The 21,522-nt window shown below is 36.5% G+C and overlaps 1 protein-coding gene across 1 annotated transcript in view; it reads right to left on the bottom strand.

Annotated features, from left to right (window-relative positions):
* Positions 1–21,522, bottom strand: part of LOC122538830 (dorsal-ventral patterning protein tolloid-like) — a gene marked incomplete at its 5' end in the record, with an annotated part of 383,300 nt that overhangs the window by 258,885 nt on the left and 102,893 nt on the right. Inside the window, 2 exons of the mRNA XM_043673269.1 lie at positions 1,489–1,566; positions 3,118–3,329. Coding sequence (XP_043529204.1) covers positions 1,489–1,566; positions 3,118–3,329 — 290 coding nt within the window. The remainder of the gene's footprint in view (positions 1–1,488; positions 1,567–3,117; positions 3,330–21,522) is intronic.

Below are 21,522 nucleotides of genomic sequence, written 5' to 3'. Positions count from 1 at the left end.
CAAATGCATAAACATCAGCAGTCTGATTATTTCAATCAGCTCGCATCGTACTTGAAGTTTTGAATCACATTTGCGTATGTAAGAGTTGTCTGTTCACTACAGAAATGGCTTTGAATTATTTACAAAGATAATGCGACGCTGCTACATTTTCTGAATAGTGCTTGAGAATGATTAGTTAATTGATAGCAATTCTAGACTCGTATCACCGTTCGGCAGGGGAGAGAAATTTTGGATTGGTGGAATGTTACAGACCATTTAACTTTACAAGACACATTTCTCTCACTGATAGCTGATTTTCTGCTGAACTACTTTCTAGATTTCGACTATTAAAACTTTTAGTACCTAAGGTGAACCTATAAAAGGGATCAAGCAACTTTAAATTCAAAAACCACATAGTGATCGTGATTTTAAAGACGTAGGAATAACAGAAATTGCAGTGAACAGTTTGATATAATCAATAATGTAGAACAACTCAGTAATTCTTGCACAGTGATTCAAAATATTTTTGTACAAGATTGAACTAACTTGATATACGTATTACGTATTAACTACACAACTATATTATATTTATATACCTACCTTGCGTTTAATCAATCACGTAACTGATGTCTTTGCATTTAAACCATTTATCGTACTTACGTGACACATAAAATTGATTCGTGACTACTTTATAGACTAGTACATTCTACTAAACTATGACTTACATTTTCGGATTTATTAAGTTCAAAAAGTAAAACTAAAACTATCCGACTTTTACTACGTTAATTATCAAATTATTACACGAATTGTCCAATTAATATTTGCTTTAAATGCTTGGCAAAGTAATCGTTCCTTTCAAATGTATTTCTCAAATGTATTTAACTCAAAGGGAACTCCTTCAGAATTCTAATTGAAAAGAACATGCAAAATGTCAAAGCGTAACTTTAAGAATTAAGGATGAAAAATTGCGTAAATAATAAATACTTGATAATCACAAAGCATAGCCATTTGATTAAAAGTTTCCATCGTTATTTCTGAATATTTACGTATTGGGACAGTCTGCGCTCTTTGACAATATTTATACGTATAATAAATAATTTCTTCCGTAAGTATCGAAATATTCTCCAACTTTTCTCGGGAAATTTTTCCAACTTTTACACATTAATATATACGAGCAGTATTAAAGAAGCGATTTTTTGAAAGGAAAAGATAAGCTTAAAATCTTTTCATAATAATATCACGACCACTCCAACCAACTGATTACAAGTAATCGCTCCATTTTCAGTTACGGCAAACAATGCTACGCAAACTAAATAAATCGGCACTCCACGCTTCCTCACGCTCTAAACATACATCTTATCCGTTGTATTCTACGAGTCCGCCGGATTATCCACGAAGTAAGTCGTTTACCGAGTGAATATCAGCGAGGGCGTGAGGCGATAATCGAATAGATGGAAAATTATTGATTGAGAGGGATAATAAATCGACGGTACAGAGTGATATACTTACTGGTAGCGCTGACAGCCGGTCCGATGACCGAGTACTTGGGGTTACCGGTAACGGCCCCTGGGACGACCTTGTCCGGCTCTGAAATACATTATTGTAATTATCCTCGGAATATACAGTGCCGTTAATTACAGTTGGGAGTCGCGTATGCGAATGGAACATGGCCAATCTACCTTAGCAAACGGTCCCCCATTTATGATTTATTACCTCATAAATAGTCAGCCGTGCAAACTAACCTTATTCCGTTGGCAATTTCGTTCTCGCAGGCACGCGCGTTAACCTTTTCATCAGTCGTACACGGTCGTTAAAAATTTATATAGTTATCGACGAAAATTCAACTCGATGTTTCAACACGGGGTGAAAGCGAGAGACCCGCAAAGAGAGAGAAACTCGCGCCAATGTCAAGAGGTCGTTAATTAATTTGACCGCGATTAACATGCCAGCAACGCGTAAGGAGGCTGAACCAACAAGGGATACCAATGTTATCGTCCGCGTTATAACGAATTTATGCAAATCGCCGAGCTGCCGCGTCGATAACACGTTTCAAGGAACACTGGACACGTTCGTGCTTCGTTGGTACAACGCGGTTTCAACGTTCGCGGTTGGGACGAAGAACAATTGAAAACCAAGGAGCACTGTCTAACCGGAGCACTGTATTTTACGGTATGTTGGAAAGCTACGGGTTCTGTTTTACCGACGAGGTTGAGCGTAAGAATGGCAAGCTTCTCGCAACTTCTGCCTCGAAGCGCTCTCACGCTCACCCTCAGCGACGCTCCACGTTCAACTAGCAAACCGATCGTTCCGACGAATCTACGATACCGACGATAGAGCTTGCAGAATCGAACGAACCTCGTCGAACGAGCATACGTGTATAGTCACGCGAGTCTATTTCAAAAAATCGTTAACAAAGTTCGAAATTACTAACCTAGAATTCTGTCGACTGGGTGACTTTTCAAATCTTGTCACGCGATGTACTTCGTCATCTTCAGTTAACTGTGAATTATTGTGCCGGAGTGAAAATAAATACAAACGAAACTCTGCATACAACTCTGTTTTCCCGTTTCTATTCCGCAACACTCGCCAGACAAACAAACAAACGATCATTACGCGAGGATATCGTCGCAACTTCTGTTTCTGATTAAGATTAATAGGCGGTCGCAACTTTTTACGGTCGTCGCGGAAAGATCCGCGCCATTCGTCATTTAGAAACGACAAACTTGCTTAACACCGGTGAGAAACAAACTTCGGAGAAAATTTTCTACAGCGCCAGATGTCAGGATCATCGTAAATTTCGAAGGAACTGGAAAAGTTCGGCGAAACAGTGGGACGTCGATTAAACACCGTCGGCAATCGACGTGGCGAGAAATAGACGATTTCCGAGAGAGCTGCCGAAAATCCGAAGACGCGGAGACGATTGCGATTTCGCTACTACGGTTCTACGGTGATGATGTTCCCTCGGCGCTTTGGACCAGCCGATTGCGGCGCTCGAAGCTGTTCATTATTCAAGCAACAAAGAGCAAAGGAGAGCCGGCAAAGGAAATCGAAACGGAATCGCAGGGAAGGGAATACGCGATGAGTTTATATCGGCGGATTTTCATAATGCTGATGAAAACAGTGTCGTTCGTTACCCACCAGGATGCGGCGCATCGTCCAATGGCTGGAATTGGAACATCGCCTTGAAACCCTGGCCGGGCCACTCGGAATTAGCAACGAACTCGACGTACAGGTCTGACCCGGTGCTGAGCACTTCCACTTCCGTTCCTTGGTTGCACAGCACCGCTATTGTGGCCGCCCCTGAATCCGTTCCGTCGTGTACCCTGATTAAATCCGCTCTATTCAGGCAACTGTAACAGGACACTTTTCGTTAATGGCAACTTATCGGTACGTTACCCAGCGATCGCGAATAATCGAAACGAAAGTTGAAAGGTTCGTTCTGTATCTCGCAACGGCGAGCGCGCCACGTGTCTGCACGACACAATAGATATCGTTGAACAATTGAAACAAAGCTAGAATAAAGAATAAAGTTAACTTGTGATAATAAGAAGAATTTTATTCGGTTGTGCGCAACAGAGGAAACTTTGTTCTCGACGAAGCACGTTGTCAAGATTTGAAACACTACTCCAAAAGTTTAGATTCGACCATCCTTCTGGTTTCAAAGGTAAGATTTTGTTTTCATTTTTATGATCGTGTGTTATTCGTTCCTACTGTCAAGACTGAAAATGTTCGGACATATATTATGTAAGATGCAGTGTTTAAATTGTACATCTTTGTTACATCTTTTATACTATCAAATCTAGCATTTAAATTGCGCATACTGTCAAGTTTAAAAATACTCGGATACACTGTAAGGCAGCATTTAAATTATATATCTTTGTTAATACTATCAAGCTCAAAAGCATGTAAGATGCAGCATTTAAATTGCGCATCTTTATTCATACCGTCAAGCTTAAAAGTATTCAAATATACATTACACAAGGAATGATCTTTAAATAGAGAATAATATTTTGTACTATAGTCTTTGTACCATACATTTTTTGATATTTTTATTGCATCTATACGCGTAGAAAAATATAATATAACATATATTTTACAATAATATAAAAATATAACATAATATATTAACAGTATGAGGTGATATCACGCGAGTTTTAACTTTACGACTATGACTTTAACTCTATGACATGATGTTGTGCGATTTTGAACCAGAGGCGTGATAGTGATGTCATGCGACTTTCAATGGTTGGTAATTAGATAGTGCATTGTCAAGTAATTTTCAGTAATAGTAATTCTTAGTAGAAGTTGTCAATTCTGAAGATTACTCCCGAAAGTAGCCGGTTATTATACTCTTAATATCTTTTAAGCGTTTCAGAGTGAGAATCCTATCGCGTTCTGCGTAAATACTCCACGATATTTAACACTCTAGTACACCTAGGTTTGCATAACATTTACGTGTAAAATAAACGGCAATTTGTTATCAAAAATTACTTTCGAAAAATGAAACAAATCGGTCCAAAGAACTTTATTTTACGTTTACCGATTTTAATTCCAAACGTCCAATATCTTCGTGTATTTTATCCATGAAATTATTATCTTTCGTTTTACCCGCATCAACAATAACGTGGTTTGCCATTGATTTCCATTGCTTTCAGATGAACATATTCAATTTGGAATAATTCGACAGCTTTGAATGCGAAAGCCAAACGATAATTCGATCGCGGTGTTAATACAAAAGTAGAAAATAAAACCGATTCGTTCTGTTGTATGGCTTATTATGTTCATAGACGCACGATGCTCGAAACAAGGGAACACGTAATTGTGACGTTTTTTACGAAGATGAAAATTTTTAGAGCGCAACGAAAAGTCCCAAAGTTTGGTGAAATTGCAATCGTAAAACGAAACGAAACGAAACGAAACGCGGGTGATATTTGCTTGGTATTTTTTAAGCACTCTGCCCTTTAATTAACTTTCTCTATTACAGTTTGACAACTTTTTTGCGTTTCAATAGAAATATCGAAAATATATAACAGGCAGGTAAAAAGACAGTCTCTCTCTCTTTCTTTAAGGAAATATTATGTTGCAAAATATTTTGCTAGCTTCTCGATAAAAATATACAGTATAATGGTGTAACGTAACACGATTCGAGAAATAACGATGAAAGTGAAACACTGCTTGAAGAAATAATGCCAAAGCAAACATTTGAACAGGAAATTTCTGCAAACGGATTCGAAAAAACACGGAACGTATTTCACGCGTTGTATCGAGTTTTAAAATTGCGGAGCATGTATGTAAATCAGTGTTGAAACGTGGAAACGCAATAAATTATTTAAATACTCTAGCTTGAAGTTATTCGTTGAAATTCGTCGAAAAGAATTTAAGGCTCTAGTAAATCTGTCGTTTAAAAAAATAGTTGGCGAGTTTCACTGTTACGTAACGTTCCCGTTGTTAAATTTAATCACCATGTTATTATTTACGTTTTCTCTTTTTCTGTCAGTATTTTTGAAATTAATTGATTTCTATGTAATCTGGCCTGTCTCAAATTACGTTTCATTTGCGGGAGAATGGACCCTCGTGGAACTAACTTGAGAGATTTTCATCTCGAAATTCGATTATCAAAAGTACTGAAATTAACCTTTTCGAAATTTCACGAAATCTGACGACGAGTGAAGCGCGTTCTACGAGCCGGTTACCTTCTAATTTATTGGATTATGATAATATGATATAACGAGATGAAATTTCTACTTTTCAAGGAGACGTAAGGTAACATCTACAATGAACGGGTTATATTTCTAACCTATTACACCGAAGAAAATGCAACGATGTGAAATATTTCTCTTGGAAATCTCTACTTTCCAAGACAAGTGAATTAAAATCTACAATGCGCCGGTTGTTTTCTTCTGATGCGTAAAATCGAAGGAAATATCGCGAAGTGAAATCTTACTTTGCCAGGCAAGTAAAGCAGCGTTATATTCCAATTTACCAAATTACAGACGATTATGCTTTCCAATGAAAATAAAACCTAAATCGTGCAAGTTGTTTCCCAATTTGTCATGCGGAGTTTGTACATAAAATGTACAAATTAGACTGTACTATAGTACAGATAAAACGAATGTCTTTTATTTCTTTTCTATTTCTTGTTCGTGAAAATTTTTAAAAAACCGGCATTCAAGAAAACAAACCGAACTGAAACGTCCGTGAACCGCGAGAGCGTTCCACGCAAGACTAATCACAGATCGATAAAATTAAAAGCCGCGCGTTTAATCCCTTCGTCGTTCTCGCTTGTTCGCGGCGAGGGTGATTCACGGGTCAAGAGACGAGGAGAAAATTGAAACGGGTTTAGAAAACGTCCGCGTGGACTTTCCAGGCTCGTTCATTTATCGACTCGGTTCCGTGCAACTTGAGAAGAAACCCCGGAGAAGTCCCGATTCCTTGGTTGTAGCACTCGGTGCTACACGTTCCACGAGGCCGGGTCTCCTCGACGAAGGTGAGATAATTTACCTTCGAGTGGCTCGGTTCGTCGCGAGATCTCGTGGAAAAAGGTGCACGAGCGCCGAACACGGTGGATGCAAGTGGCGTGCCTTGGACGAAAGATACTGATGCTGGAGGAAACGAGAGAAAGAGAGTCGAGAGTTCAACGTGGAGAGTTCCAGTCGAGAAGAGAAGAGTTAAAGTTAAAGGTGAAGATACTGGAGCGACAAATGGAACAGTAGAAAATGGTCGAGAGAAAGGGAGAGGAAGAAAGAAATAGCAGTATCCCATCGATAGTCGACGATTCTCTTTTATAGGTATACGCGATACCACTTTGCCCAATCGAACGGAAGAGAATTACACGTGACGGTAACGGGGTCGGTAGCTCGGAGCGCGCTAAGCCGACTGGCGATTGGTGATCCGATCGATTTAAGGCCTTGATCGATGACGACCGCGGGATAACCTTATTACCTGCACGAGTTAAACAATTACCCATGGCAGAGAAAAATTGTCAAAGAGCGAGAGATTAAAGAGTGCGTCCGTCTTTCCGCTGCTTTCGTTCGACGACTTTCTCTGCAACTAGTATAGGTATATACAAGGGTGGACAAAAGTATTCGCACTCGCTCGATGGAATATTTTAAACTTTTATCGAAAAAGGAAAAAAAATTGTACAACGATCTAGTTCAACGTCATTTTAAAGTGAGAAGCCTCCAATTTGACTACGTCAATTTTTTTTCGAAAATGTTTTTACATTATGTAGCAGAGATGCTTTCGTACTCCGATCAGATCGGAGATATATTTATTGTAACAACTAACGAGGACGTTAGAATAATATAATAAACATAGTAAAACATCAAAAATATGTATATAAGGGAAAGCAAGTCTCATTCGCATTTGCAACAATTATCAGATCTGATCAATAACGTTCTTTGTCACATCTAATCGTAAGTTTATTTATGAACTTTTCACTTTCTCTGTCATTCTAAAAGCAAACACTTGTTACGTGGATTTCAGCGGCATCCCCAGATACCATCATCCTTCCTAGCTTTCCCCATTTTTTCTCCAGACGAGAAAGGACGTCTCTTCTTTCTCGGTTCATACGACGGCACTTCTACTTCCTTAACGTCTCGTCATTTCCTTCCCCCGCCACTTGATATATATGTATAGTGAAACCAGGCTCGAAAAAATGACGTAAAATATCTTTGTTGGAAACATTCATAAATAAGTAGTGAAACGTTCCAGCAGCTTAATTACTAAGAACGTAATAACGTTATAACTTAAACAAAATTAAGTTAGCTAGAATGTAGCGTCGTAGTTAAGGTTTACTATGGCGGAAGATGGAGATCCAAGAGTTAAATTCCTTCCATTAGCTTTATCTTCAACCGCGAACAGTAGTTCAGACTGCGTGCAACGAGTTTCAGCTACATCTGCTGGCGAAGAGCGATTAAGAAGAGTGAGATGCAACCTGTAGATCACGGCGCAGCACGGTGAACAATCAAAATGGGAGAAGTAGCCATCAAACAGCGAAACATCATCAGTCAATATCAAAGATAGTTGCCAAGGATACGGGACCGGTTGCACCAACAACGCGGAAATTCGGAAATTGCCGAATCAACGCGGCAAGTTGCAACTCTGCAGCCAGCAACTCTCTGTATCGCGTAAAATACATCCTCGCGTCCCATAAAATACATCTGTTATGCGTTGTTCGACTGATACTAGAAATCGTGGAATCTCTCTTTTCTATTCTTTTTTTTTTTTTTCTTCCATTACAATTTTAATTTCGAGTAAACTTGGGATTGATCGAAAGATTGGATTCTTATTACCTGTAGTAATATACCATACAATTCCTTTTTCCCTAATATATTATTTCGTGTTATATATAATATGCGTAAGTCTGACTATACTATCCGATAATTTCGTTTCCTTGTAAATTTGAGTACCCAGTGTTGAAATACTCGAACGCTTGAAATTATATATTACATTTATATGTCATCCAATAGTCTAAATGAATAGAAACATAATTTTTACTTGTCTCAAACATGAACTCGCCAAAATATCCAACTTCTTCAGAGACACTGATACATACACATGTAGTATATTTGGTTTTTTTTTTCAATTTGAATTATTCTATGAGAAAAGAAAGTAGAATCCGTTGGAGAACTATTCACTATAGAATTCCTCGACAATGAAAAAAAAAACTTTTATATCAGACGTTATAGAAAATGATATATATTAGGTTTATAATAGAAAATAGAATTATATCAGAATTATCAATAAAATAAAGAATATGATGTTTATTAGATCAATGTCCCTATTGCAAACTTTCTTTTGTCCAATATTGAATATACCAGATTTTATATTTATTTCGATATATTATTATTTATTTGATCTACATATTTACATTTATATTTATATTATATTACATTGTGTATTATGTCATACAATTTACGTATTATCATATATTTATTTCAATGTATATTATACCACTATCGCTTCACTTTGAGCACGATTTCCAATCGATATTGACGTACCACGTACTACAAATTTCGAAGTATGGAAATAAATCTGCATTGGATTAGAAAATCTGCTCTCCAAGACCAGAAATATTCGCTGAAAGATTTGAATAGATTACGCAACTCTTTCTCTCGCTGCATTAATCCAGCTAATATCGCCCCCTCGAACGAGATTTCAAATTCCATCAATGGCGAGGCGTTTCCATTCGCTGGTTTTTAACGACGCGTTGGCCGCGCAATGCGTAACGATGCCGCACAGAGTTCCGTCCAGAATTCAGATCGAGATAAGTATATTGGAAAAATGGTAGGAAGATTCCGGAGTTTTATTTACGCTGATAATATTCAACGATGCATAGTCTCGGTACCGGGTAATGCAGGTATTCCGGTGACTGGATATCTCCGACGCCGTGAACCACGTTGGAGAATACCCAGCCACGAAGGCCGACTTCCTTACTCTCGTGCGCATCAAGTGCAGTTCGCATGGAAGAACGCGGAAATTTGCGAGAAAGTACAAAGTCCACTTCTTTCACACAGGAAATCGTATTTTCGTGGGGATAAGAAAGGAGCAGGTGAACTGCACAGCGAGAAGGGGAGAAGAACTGAGCTTGTGCATTAATTCCGGTGCACGCTGTGAATCGGGATTTTAATCGCGATGGAACTTACGTCATATCGCCTCGATGATTAAATATGATCTCGATATAATCAGAAATTTTATGGCAATACTAACTTGACTAACCTTAGAAGGATTTCGCCAATTTCCGCGTTGGAAATAAAATTCTAATGTCGTGCGAATTGATGACGAATGGGATCTCAAATGTAAAATTTACTTGTAACAATTTAATGGCTAGATAATTTGAATAAGATGGCCAGATGAAATGAAAATTTGGATCAGTCTCTGTATTTTTGACAAACAGTATTCTAATATCGCGTGGAGTTTCAATCGCGATAGGATTTCAATCATAAAACTTACGTTATGTCAGTTTAGTGGCTAAATATATGACTGCACGCCTGATGCAATGAGAAATTTCGTAGCAATATCGAAACTGAGCTTAGTTTTTAAGAGTAATGAAAATTTTGATCAATTTCTGTACTTTCGACAAGCAGAACTCTGATATCGTGTGATTGAATTTTTATGCAAACTCATATCTTTTAGAATATGATAGAAAAAAATAGGACCTTGATAGAAAGGATTGTTCTTTGAAATATTTTATAAATTTGTTTCATATTACGCGTATCTCATATCAAATTCGTTCGCATTCTATCGTATATAATTAAAAATGACTGTACATTCGAGCAAAAAATTCTAATTAGTAAAAAATTTACAGTTTAATTTCATTGAAAGAAATTCTGCAATTTTCGACAAATGGAACTTTAATATCGCGCGATCGATCAAAATTTCAACGTTTAAACACGATTTCGATTTAACGACAACAAATTGTTATTTTTCAACGATACTGCTCGAGACTTAACGCGTATCAATGTTCGTCGAAAATCAATTTGTCGTGTTTATTTTACCGTCGCCTTCAGCTACTTCATAGCTTTATATAAAATAGTCGTTCATCCGCACTTTCTTTCGCGAAATACGTTCGAATCTGCAACCGCAAAAGTCAAATAAGAGGGCGATACACAGCATCTTCTGCGAGTTCTTCGGGAGTGCCTCAGAAATGGGTGTATCAAGTGGCTTGACAGAGAGGAGTCTTCTAGTATCCATCAGCACCATTCAGGGTATAATATCCGAGTGCGTCTGACAGTGCGGCTTAACGCTGATATATCGAAACATTTCTCAAACGGCCTTGCTCGCTTTCAGCGAGTTTTACCCTCGTGGTAAAGCTTATCGGGCGTAAAATTAATTAATAGCATGCAACCACTTCTCTTACTGGTGTCCATTTTGTTTGGTCGAAACGAATCGTTCCGCTAACCATCGAATTAATCAATCCTCCAGCTTCTTACGAAGCTCGACTGTTCCGACTTGCACGGCGTGCTTCGAAACTTCAATTAAACTTAAACTCACAGGGTCAGGCACGTTGGAAAAAAAAATTCAGCAATCACTGTTTCTCGCCAAGCAATCAAAAATTGTCAAGAGATCAATCGAAATATCCCGTATAATTCTGAAAATAAATCAGAATCGAACTCCGAAAACGAAAGAAAGGACAAGACTTTCGTTTTGTCATTCGCCGGTTATTTCGTCGAATAGTGCGAGTAATTCTTTTTGGAAAACCGGTTGGAAAATTCCAATGGTGAATTGTCATAGCGCTCGATTTAATAATGTCGGGCGAAATATCGTCCGTATTGAAAAAACACACCGAGGAAATCGGAGCATCAGCTAATTGATCCGTGCGGCTATTATTAAAAGTGCGTGGAAATGGAAATTGAAATCAACGTGCGTGAAAGAGAGAAAGAGAGAAAGAGAGCGAGAGCAAATAATGTAGCCGTTTCAGCAGAAACTGAACGAAGTGAATTGATTTCGACGGGAAACCGTACCGAAATCAATTATCCTTTGTCAAGGTGGAACGTTTACTTTGTGAATTAAAGAACGAAAGCAACGGTTGGCGTATTAGGTCGGGTAAAAAAGGAGGGAAAGAATATGCACCTTGTTGCAAACTAATATTTGAGAGTCACAAATTCTCGCGTTGCAGTAATTACAGGTTTTTCCTGGCTGCAGCTTGAATCAACGTTGCCCACCCCCGATATAAGCAAAACAGGGGAAACGCTCGTAAAACACTGACGTTTTAACGGGATCACAAGTTGACGGTAATTTATTTCTTTCGCGACGATTCTGATCAAATGTCTGATAAATAATTTTCATAGTTTGATACGAGCAACGTGTGAAAATATCTAAGCTAGATTCTTCTTTAAGAATACTAACAACTTCGAACCTTTTCTGGATGTAATCTACTTCTTCTTTCGCCGGACATATCAAACACTGTCTCTCAGAGTACATCGTTATTTTGTTTTTTCCGGATAATTTCTTTAGATTCACACGTTACATAATTACGATTATCTTCAAAAACGAAAGTCGACCATTTGAAATACACGCGGGATCAAATATTCTTTATGCGAATTATTCTTTCTTCATTGATTCTGCAGTTTCGAGAGTTTCGAACCACGAAAAAAAATTCTCAAAATTCGAAACTTTCTTTGATTTCGAGGGACCTCCAATCTCTGCACGCCGTGATTTATCTGAATTTCATTTTCGCAGCATCAAACTTTCATAGCTACGTGGAAGTGAACGATACAGAGCTGCACGATATAAAAAATAAGAAATACTGGCGTGCAAATATGTTCTGCAGAGATTTTATAGATTACTGAAAAGTTTCTGGCTTTAACGTCCTCTGTAAAATTTATGAAATTAGAAAAATTTTACAACGTGTGTTTCGGTTTAATGGGAAATAAATCAGACGCGGCTGTAAAGAAACTTTACGAGACAGGATATATGGACAGGTTAAAACGTTTTCACGTGGACTATCAATCAGCCGTGTTTTTACAGTTTATGATCCTAGCGTGATCAAACAGAGATCTAGGCAATGAATATAAATCTAGCTTGAGATCTTTATAAGTGTGACGTTTTTAAGCTGTCCTCCAACGACGTTACACACGACGTTGTAGATCATCTTTCGAATAACATCGATTGTAGGAAGTAAAATATTAAAAACAAAAGATTGCTCTGCCAATAATATAGAACATTTTTATGTACATTTAAGCTGGAAACGTGTATGCGATATTTGAAAGTGCAAAAATCCATAAAACGCGTGTAATATGCAAATGTACATATATATACGCATATAAAATAGATAACCTATTCGTTACAATTTTTTAATCAAGCCAATCTCTCTGTATTTATCCTTTATAGTCGTATTCATAAAAATGTAAATTTCCCGCTGTTCAATTATAAATGAACGTCAGGCTTCTTCGTGAAATTTATAAAATTCAAACTGCGCGCAACGCTGGACAGGAAAAAATGCAATTGCAGTCAATAATCTTGTAAAATAAATTTAGCAAGAGAGCAACGGGTAAATTTTTTTTATTTTTAATATTCGGCATTTTCGTCACAGATAATAAAATTTTCAAATCGTGTCTATATTCTACAACGTGTCAACACTCTGTCGATTCTTTGCCGTACGAAGCGTTATTCGTTTTTTCTGGCTCTGAAACAAACACTTGTACTTGCCTTTAACACGCCGAATTTTTTATTGTACAATAGGTATTATGTTGAAATAGATAAGTTGAGGTATATGAACATGTTTGATGGATTTGTTTTACTCGGTGCTGAAATGCGTTTCTTCGATTTTGATTTACTTTTTACGACAGTTTATTTATTTCTACTATATAGTGAAATGGAGGGTTGCATTTCGTCACGTGCAAGCCTATAGAGGAAATTGTGTCATGAAACGAAGAAAACCAGGATCGAGCGACGATTTCATAGAATGTTATAAAAAAAATTCAAAACAATTAGGTAGAGTAAAAACAAAAAATGCACCAAAGAAGTCGTCGCATTGTGAGGACTGTAATGATTTACCTTTTCTTCATTTACAGTGCTTTAATGCGATATATCACAATAATAGTTACGCATACATATTACAAATGAAATCATTTTTGTATGCTTCATACTGCTATACTTAATTTCTTCACAACACAGTAACGAAACTGAAATGTTGAAAAATTTTAAAATGTTAACATTTACTCGAATGATGTGTTTTTACTAATATTCAATTCGCTGGTCATCGATGTCCCTTTCATGTCACTCAACGTGTTGAATAAGACTTTTGAGAATGGATGACTGTGGCCAGTAACATTGAGGAAACTTCCTCCTCTAGCGCCATTGTGTGCATTTGTATCGGAAACGAAAGACTCGTCCGAAGCGGCGGCAAGGTGTCTTCTGCCAAGGATTTGAAGGCTCAAAGGTCAACGGCGAAATGAAATCAAGGTAGCTCAATACTGAATTAGGACGGAATTCGTGGATTTATCAAGGATTAACTTCTGCACGCTGGCAGCTGCAAGTCGCCGTGCGCCTCCCGTTCTCCTGAATCGACCCCGCCATCACCATTTTCAGCTTTAAGTCTTCGTGCACAGTGGAACTTTATGTGGGTTAAGTAGAATCATGGTCCGTGCCACGCTCAAAGGATTTAGGAGTCAGGTGTAGCCGGCGCTGCAGGATTTAAAAAAAAAAGAAGAAAAAAGAAAAAGGAGGAGGAATTTTACCGCGAAGAAGTACGTTTCCCCGTCGCTTGAACCTAACCCGCCTATTGTGGTAAGGTTAATAACGACTAATGGTTAAAGCACCGTGTTAAATTCGTACGTTTTTATCGCCGATTCTAAATCTTCCCGGGGAGGAAAAGGGAGAAAGATGGAACTCCGTTGAACGTACTAGGGCGAGTATTTTATTTCGAATGGAATTGCAAATACACGCACGAGGGCGCGAGCATTCCGCGTCGAGCGGAATTTGCAAAAAAGAAAAAAAAAAACAAAACTGCAAATGGAATTTTTACAAATTAAATCGAAAGTTAATATTTGCTCTGCGTGGAGAATTATTTGTTTACGCGTGTGTCGATTGAAAATGCGTTTTTGTTTTCTTTGTTTTCTTTTTGACGAAAATATATTTAGAAAACGGTTGGTTAAACTTCGACGTTAACTGGACTCGTTTAGGATAATCCGTGGACCGCGATTACATTCGTTGTTACATTTATGATTAAAATTCACTATTTACTACGTGGAAAATTCGGTATTTCGATAATTGTCGTTCATTATTAACAACATTGGACGTCTCTCGTCTCTTTCGTAACTTTCAGAACACGTGTCAATAATTATTGTTTAGTCGCGCGTTCTATATTTTGTAATTCGAGTGTATTTAAATGAAGTCGAAGAGTAAACGAAAAGTTACAACGAAATGATGGTAAAGTCAATGAAGAAACGATAATAAAATTACGCATACTTGAAACCAATCGAGCATCAAAACTGTTAAATCTTTGATCCAACGATTTATCTATTTGCGTGTTAAATTGTACAGTGCGTTCTTTAAAGCAAGTTAGTTATCAATGAATGCTCAACTGAATACTTATTGGCCATTATTGATGAGCGAATACTTTATAGATGAATACACTTTTCCTTGGACTTTCGATGCTTTCTTACGGTAATAATAATAAAACACAAATTCATAAAAAGTTTCTGTAACTTATTTACACTGAAGTTTAATACTTTTTCTTCTTCTTTCCCCAACATCTTACATCGTTGTTGTAGCTTTCACTCTAGGCGTTTGTTCAGATATTATATTATTACATCACATCATACAACATCAAACATACACCTACGTTCATTATAATTATGAGCAATTATAAAGAGAAGAAGTTATGAAAAGAGCTGTTACAGCTATTATAGATTTAAGTAGGATGTCTCCTCAGAAGGGACAGTCGAACGAAAATTAAATAGAAAATTAAAAATTTTAACGTCCTTTCTCTGTTACAATAGTAACTACCCTCTTTCGCGAAACGAGTTATCCCCGTTGCCTACGAAACAGTTCGATCAGTTTCAGTTATCACTCACTTCGTTGAGCATATATCGAGCGAATGTATGGGTCACATTATCGCCGTTCAGCTGGGAAGGAGTTCGGCTAGACAGACCAAGAAAGAGCTGGTCAGGATCAAGAGAACAAATCTGTCCGAAGGAACGAAAGGGGCGGAGAGACAAGAAAGAATATCGAGCCGTCCCTATTCTTGTAGAATTTCTACTGGCGATTGTTCGCCAGCTGCCAGAGCCAGTTTTATAGATGGCTTTATATCAAACTTCCACGACACCGATGACGACGCCAACGTCGACGTCGCCCATTATCACCCGTTTGCAAACACTCGAAGGTGTTCGTCGGACGATTTGAAACGGATTTTTCCGTTTCTCGTTCGCGATATAATCTGTTAAGTAAATTGTCGCAAAAGAACGGACACAGAATCTTCATGATGATAGATATTTTTTCTGTACGTATGACACGAGGACTGTGCGTATTAATTTCATTAAAATCGAACAACGTGCATCTAAGGGAGAATTTATTATAACTAGTAGAAAACCATCACAAAAATATTGAAAATTTAAACATGTTAACATGTAGAGATATAATATAAATGATAATTATTGAATAACAATGACGGCAATGAAATAACAAAGAATAAATACATAAATTAACGATTCAAATGAACTCTTTAAACAACACAATTAATTCTTTTAGAACAACACAATCACAGCTCTCTTTCAACGCTTTCTCACGACTCTAATCAACTCCGTTTTGCAACTCGCTCGAATTCCTTCTTTTAAAAAGAAAAGCGGTCCACTCCTTCTCGCATCACATTCATATTTTTCTCGTATTTCTATGATCAGCAAACAGGCTGTTATAATTAAACATAATTAAAAATATAACTACAGATTATAATAACCGATACTACATATATGTGATACTACGATATTATTTGTTATCTTGGTGAAAAGTTTTCATCAATCACACACAAGTATTTGAAAGTATAAATTCAAAAACACTAAAATCTTTGAGTATCTACTGTTGTAGATAAAATTAATTATAAAAATTACAATTAATGTATATATACGTATTCATGTATATACATATGTATAAAATTATTATATATATATATATAAATTTTAGTACTATATTTTAGTATTATATATTAGTATTAGTATCACATATATTTAGTATTATAAATTTTAGTATTATATTATACAATATATATACACATACATAATTCTAGTTTCTTTGGAATACAAAAATATATACTGTATATATAATTCTAATTTCTTTGGAATACAAAAAGTTTCAAAATAACGATGAAAAAAACGTCAGACAAATTCTTGCAATTTCATTTCGTTGTTAAAAACAGAGATTCGATGATGATAAAATGATCAAAAGAAAGTTACAAATGAAACGTCGCGTCCATAGTTCATATTGCTTTCATCGTAATTAAACTCGCGTAAAACAAATATTTCTTGTGCAATGAGAGCCATAGAACGTGTGTTTTCCATGGATAAAAATAAAACCACGTAAATCTTGCATAAAGGTAAATCTGTGCAGATCTTGCACAGATTCCGAATGTAGCACGAACGCAGCGACGCGTTTCTTCTCTCGTGTTGCACCACCCACTTTTTTCAATATTTCACGTTTTACATTCTTCGCCGTGAAACAACGTTTCCGAACGTATTGAATAACACCGGCACCGGCACCAACGCGATAACAAAAATATATATAAACGTACCCAGCATTTAAACAATTCCGAAACCTTGTTTCTCCTCGTTTGTACACACATACACACAGAATTTCGTTTCACAAATGTTCGTTCGTCGTTCGAACGTTGCTAATGGTTGCACGGGAAACTTTACACACAGCTTCTTACTTCTCCCTTGTTTGGATCCCATTAAAGTTGAAGCGAACGATCGAACGTTCGGGGAGGTGGGGGGCGGGGGGCGCGGTTAAAAATATTAATCCGGGAAAGTTTATCGCGCACGCAAATCTACATTGCGTGTTTAATCCACCTAAAGTCGTTTTCCTCACCCCTGTTACGCGAAGTTTGACATACCATCGAACTACGACCGAATACAATGTTGCCTCGGTGAAAACTTTTAAATAGAAAAGTTTCGTCCGAGCGTTCGCGATCTTGCGCCCCCCCCCCCTCCCCCATCGCCACCTCTCACTCGTTATCGTGCCTCGTTAACTCGTAAACGTTAATAACCGACAGGCGTCGTAATTCACAATTAGCGTAATGGGACGACGAACGACTGACGCGACTGAGCGCGGCTTTCACGTGGGAGAGATGGAAGTTTCTGTTTTTTTATTTCTTTCTTTCTTTCTTTTTTTTTTTTTTTTTTTTGGNTTTTTTGGAAAATTCACGAGCAGACCACAGATCTCTGTGTACTTTCATATTTTCGTGAGCACTTAAAGAAACGACGTCCGAGGAGGAACGAAGCGCGTTAAAAATAAATGAATGAATGGAAAGAAAAATTCGTTCATAATTCTACAATTCGGTGGGAATATATTCGAGAAATATATACTCGTTCTTCCCCTGAATGAAAAATTCGGTTATAGGTGGATAAATAGTTCTGCAACTGCAACTTTTTCACCTCTTTGTCCTCCGAAATTTGTCAAATAATAATTCGAAAAACTTGCACTGTTATTTACTACACCACCTTCCAGACGTTTCATGTATTTTTATGTGCATCCTCTGTATGTTTGTCTCTTTGAATGTCTCACAAATGCGCAAGAGTTCGCAGACTATTTATTAGATACTTTCGGAAAGTGATACATATGAAATTTTTATGAATATCCTGCATGACTTCGTAATTACACTGTCAGAGAGGAGAACTATATCTAGCATTCTTTTTGTGTCAGACAAAACATTCCATTTTTCTTTCAGTGCATCAGTTTTGCACAGGATGAAATGCCAATTATTTTTGACAAGTCATTGTCACATAGTTTTGACGATGGAGTGACTGACTAATGTCTTGTTCGTTTGACAGACACGTGTAACTGTGAAATTTTAAAATATTTCATGTGTTCTTCGTAATTTTTAAATTTCATGTGTTCTTTGTGACTTTGAGATTTCACGTGTAATTGTGTCGCTGTGTGTAAAGAAATTAAATTTTTGTAGAAGAGCTGGGAATTTGGAAAATAATTTTATTTTCGTAAAAGAACTAAATATCAGAGAAGAATTAAATCTTCAAGCTTCAATGCTTTAATTAAATTCTATCATGTTCTTTATGAAATGCGTTATATCGATATTTGTACAATTAAATTCACACTGATCGTTATTAGCTTCTATAATCAAATTTTCCTCCACTCATTGAAAAAAAAAATATTATGAATATATAATATATATATTCAATTGCAGTTTTGTATTTTGATGGTAGTATCAAACATTAATGGCTACTATGAATCGACAATTTGACAGCAATTCGATCGTGCAACGATAAATAATAATACATAAGTGTGCAAAACTCGAATTGGCAAATTAAAATATTCAAAGTAAAAAAGATCAAAAGCAGAGATCGCGAAACTGAAGGAACAGAGAATCCCTTGGAAATTAGAATACGTTCGAAAATTTTGAAATTCAAGAAATCAAAAAATAAAAGAAAGAAAAGCGAATTGAGTTCCGGAACTGAAAATACGAGGAGAAACTGAAAAGGTTGGAAACAATGGGAACCACACAGAAGCACGCAGGAGTGTGCAAACACGATGTATTGGAATTAATATTTAATCTGGCTGCAACGAATTTGATTATCTTCAATAATGCAGAAACGAAAGCGTGCCTATGTATAACAGTTAACATTCGACAAATGAAGATATTTTACGATTAATAACAAAATATATACACACGCTTATTAAGCTCGGTAATCCTTCCACGATAATAATATGTAATTGTCGTTATTAGTAGCTCAAACAGAACGACCGGGGCGAAAGTCAGTCCAATTATGCGAATGATAAAAATAATCGAAAGCGTTTCCTACTCCGCTTTCTGCGAAATATCAGAAATTATTTAATAATTGTCTCGCGAAATTGTTGTACACGGCAAGATGTTGATTTTGTAAAAATGCGTAAATTTCACAATAATAATTAATAATGGTCATAATTGCTGACAGATAAACGATTACGAGAAATTTGTGCAAATTTTTAATTTACGAACAACATATGAATTAAAAATAAAAGAACTAATATTCAGAAGTGGCAAAATGGCTGAACTGAAATTCATATTTTTGTACAGCTACTGTACAATACTCTATTTTTTTTTTTTTTAATTTTTGGTATAATTTTTTTAAATTTTTTTCATATTGTTAATTGATATTTGAATGTTTATTTTATTAATCAATATTTCCTCACGGAAATTGATACCTTTTCTTAAAGATATTAAGATCGATTAATTAGATTTGATAAAAATTACAATTCTGACTGGCGACCAATCATGCTAATAATTACATATCAACGAGCCGAGCTTCGATAAAAGAGAAATCGATACGATTCGGCCGTGTCGCTACAGCGGATGGAAGGTTACTTCTGCATATGTATATCGATACGTACGTATCGATTTCGAGCCACGCGGCTCTAAAGGAAAATTCGTAAATGATTTATGCGATATCGTGAATTTCAAAGTTTCACCGCCGGCCAACGTAATTCGCCCGGTTTACTACTGAACTAGCAACACGATTTTTAACTTATAGGCCGGTACAGTCACGTAGACGACCGAGAAACGCTGGCTTGTATTTCTTTCAGAATATCATTGCGGATGCGTTTATTCGCGGAAGCATAGTTCGCGCCACCGGACGCAACAAACTGCTCGTTTGTAGATAATTCAGTGGAGCGAATGAAGAAGCACGTACCGGGTGAAAGGCGAGTTTGAAACATAGAGTTCCATCAGAACTATGATGTTATTTAACACTAGAATCCACCAAAGTCATTATGATAGTGATTTTTTCGCACAGATATCCGCGACAATTTTATATATTTCGAGAGATTCGAGTGACTTTTCGAAATTGCTAATAAATTGCGACTGGAAGGAACAAATAATAATTAATTATCATTACCAAATTTTTACTATTTCTTTTGGTGTTGATTAATTAAGCAATTAATCATTAACCACCATTACTTTCAGTATTAATTAATATCACTAAATGTTTGAAATAAATAAACGCAAGCTTAGGTTTTATTAGTTTTCATTCTTGTACATTCATTTCTTTAGTATGAGTTTTACTTCAGTGGTAACAGAGGTATGATTTATGTCAAGGTACGTACGAATGTGTTTCAATGCGTTAAAATTTGTTTTCTTCTAAATTAGTTTTTTTTTTTTTTTGTTTTTTTAAATCGTGACTTTTCCAAAATTCACTTCGTAATTGTTTCTCGCGATATCAGAGAGTTATCCTTGCAACTCGAATCATAGAAATTATACGTGCGAACGCGGTCGAATAAAATACGAGGGCATAATCGAATGAAGCACAAACCAAATGCGAATCAAGATTTTACATTTCCGAAAATTAGTATTATTAAAGTTCTATATTTGGTTTGCGCCAACGCTGGCTAGCAAGCGCTGCACGTTCCCGAAATTTCAAATTGAATTCGCACTGTATTTCGGCAACGTGAATAATTTCAGTTATGATCAAGTTACTTAATTCATTTACTGAAGAAATGGTAACGCGCTAATATTAAACGTGATTGTTTCTTTTCTCTTCGAGCGTGATTTAATACATCCCTTTGGATAATTTGATTAAACAGTGTTTCGAAAGTAACAATTCAATGTATTAAATCTTGTCTGAATTCTGAAACTAATAAATGAAACTCGTCCATGGGTAAATCTTGTTTCTTCTGACGGACGGATTAAGAGTTTTGCGTAAAGAAAAGCGTGTATGGTTCGAAAGATATGTACGAGACACTGTGTTTTTAATGGAACTGAGAAATATAGAGATCGTATAATTTAATAGAAACATTGATATAATTAAAGTCGAACAGCATGCTATTTCGCAGAGACAATTCTTTGCGCTTTCATGTTGCGTTATTCGAAAATTTATGAATTGAATGCTTTGTATCGAT

Source organism: Frieseomelitta varia, unplaced genomic scaffold (genome assembly GCF_011392965.1).
Source record: "Frieseomelitta varia isolate USP_RPSP 00005682 unplaced genomic scaffold, Fvar_1.2 scaffold_180, whole genome shotgun sequence".
In the NCBI taxonomy this organism is placed as follows: domain Eukaryota; kingdom Metazoa; phylum Arthropoda; class Insecta; order Hymenoptera; family Apidae; genus Frieseomelitta; species Frieseomelitta varia.
Note: the sequence above shows the minus strand (reverse complement) of the source record. Positions and strands in the feature narration are given on the sequence as shown.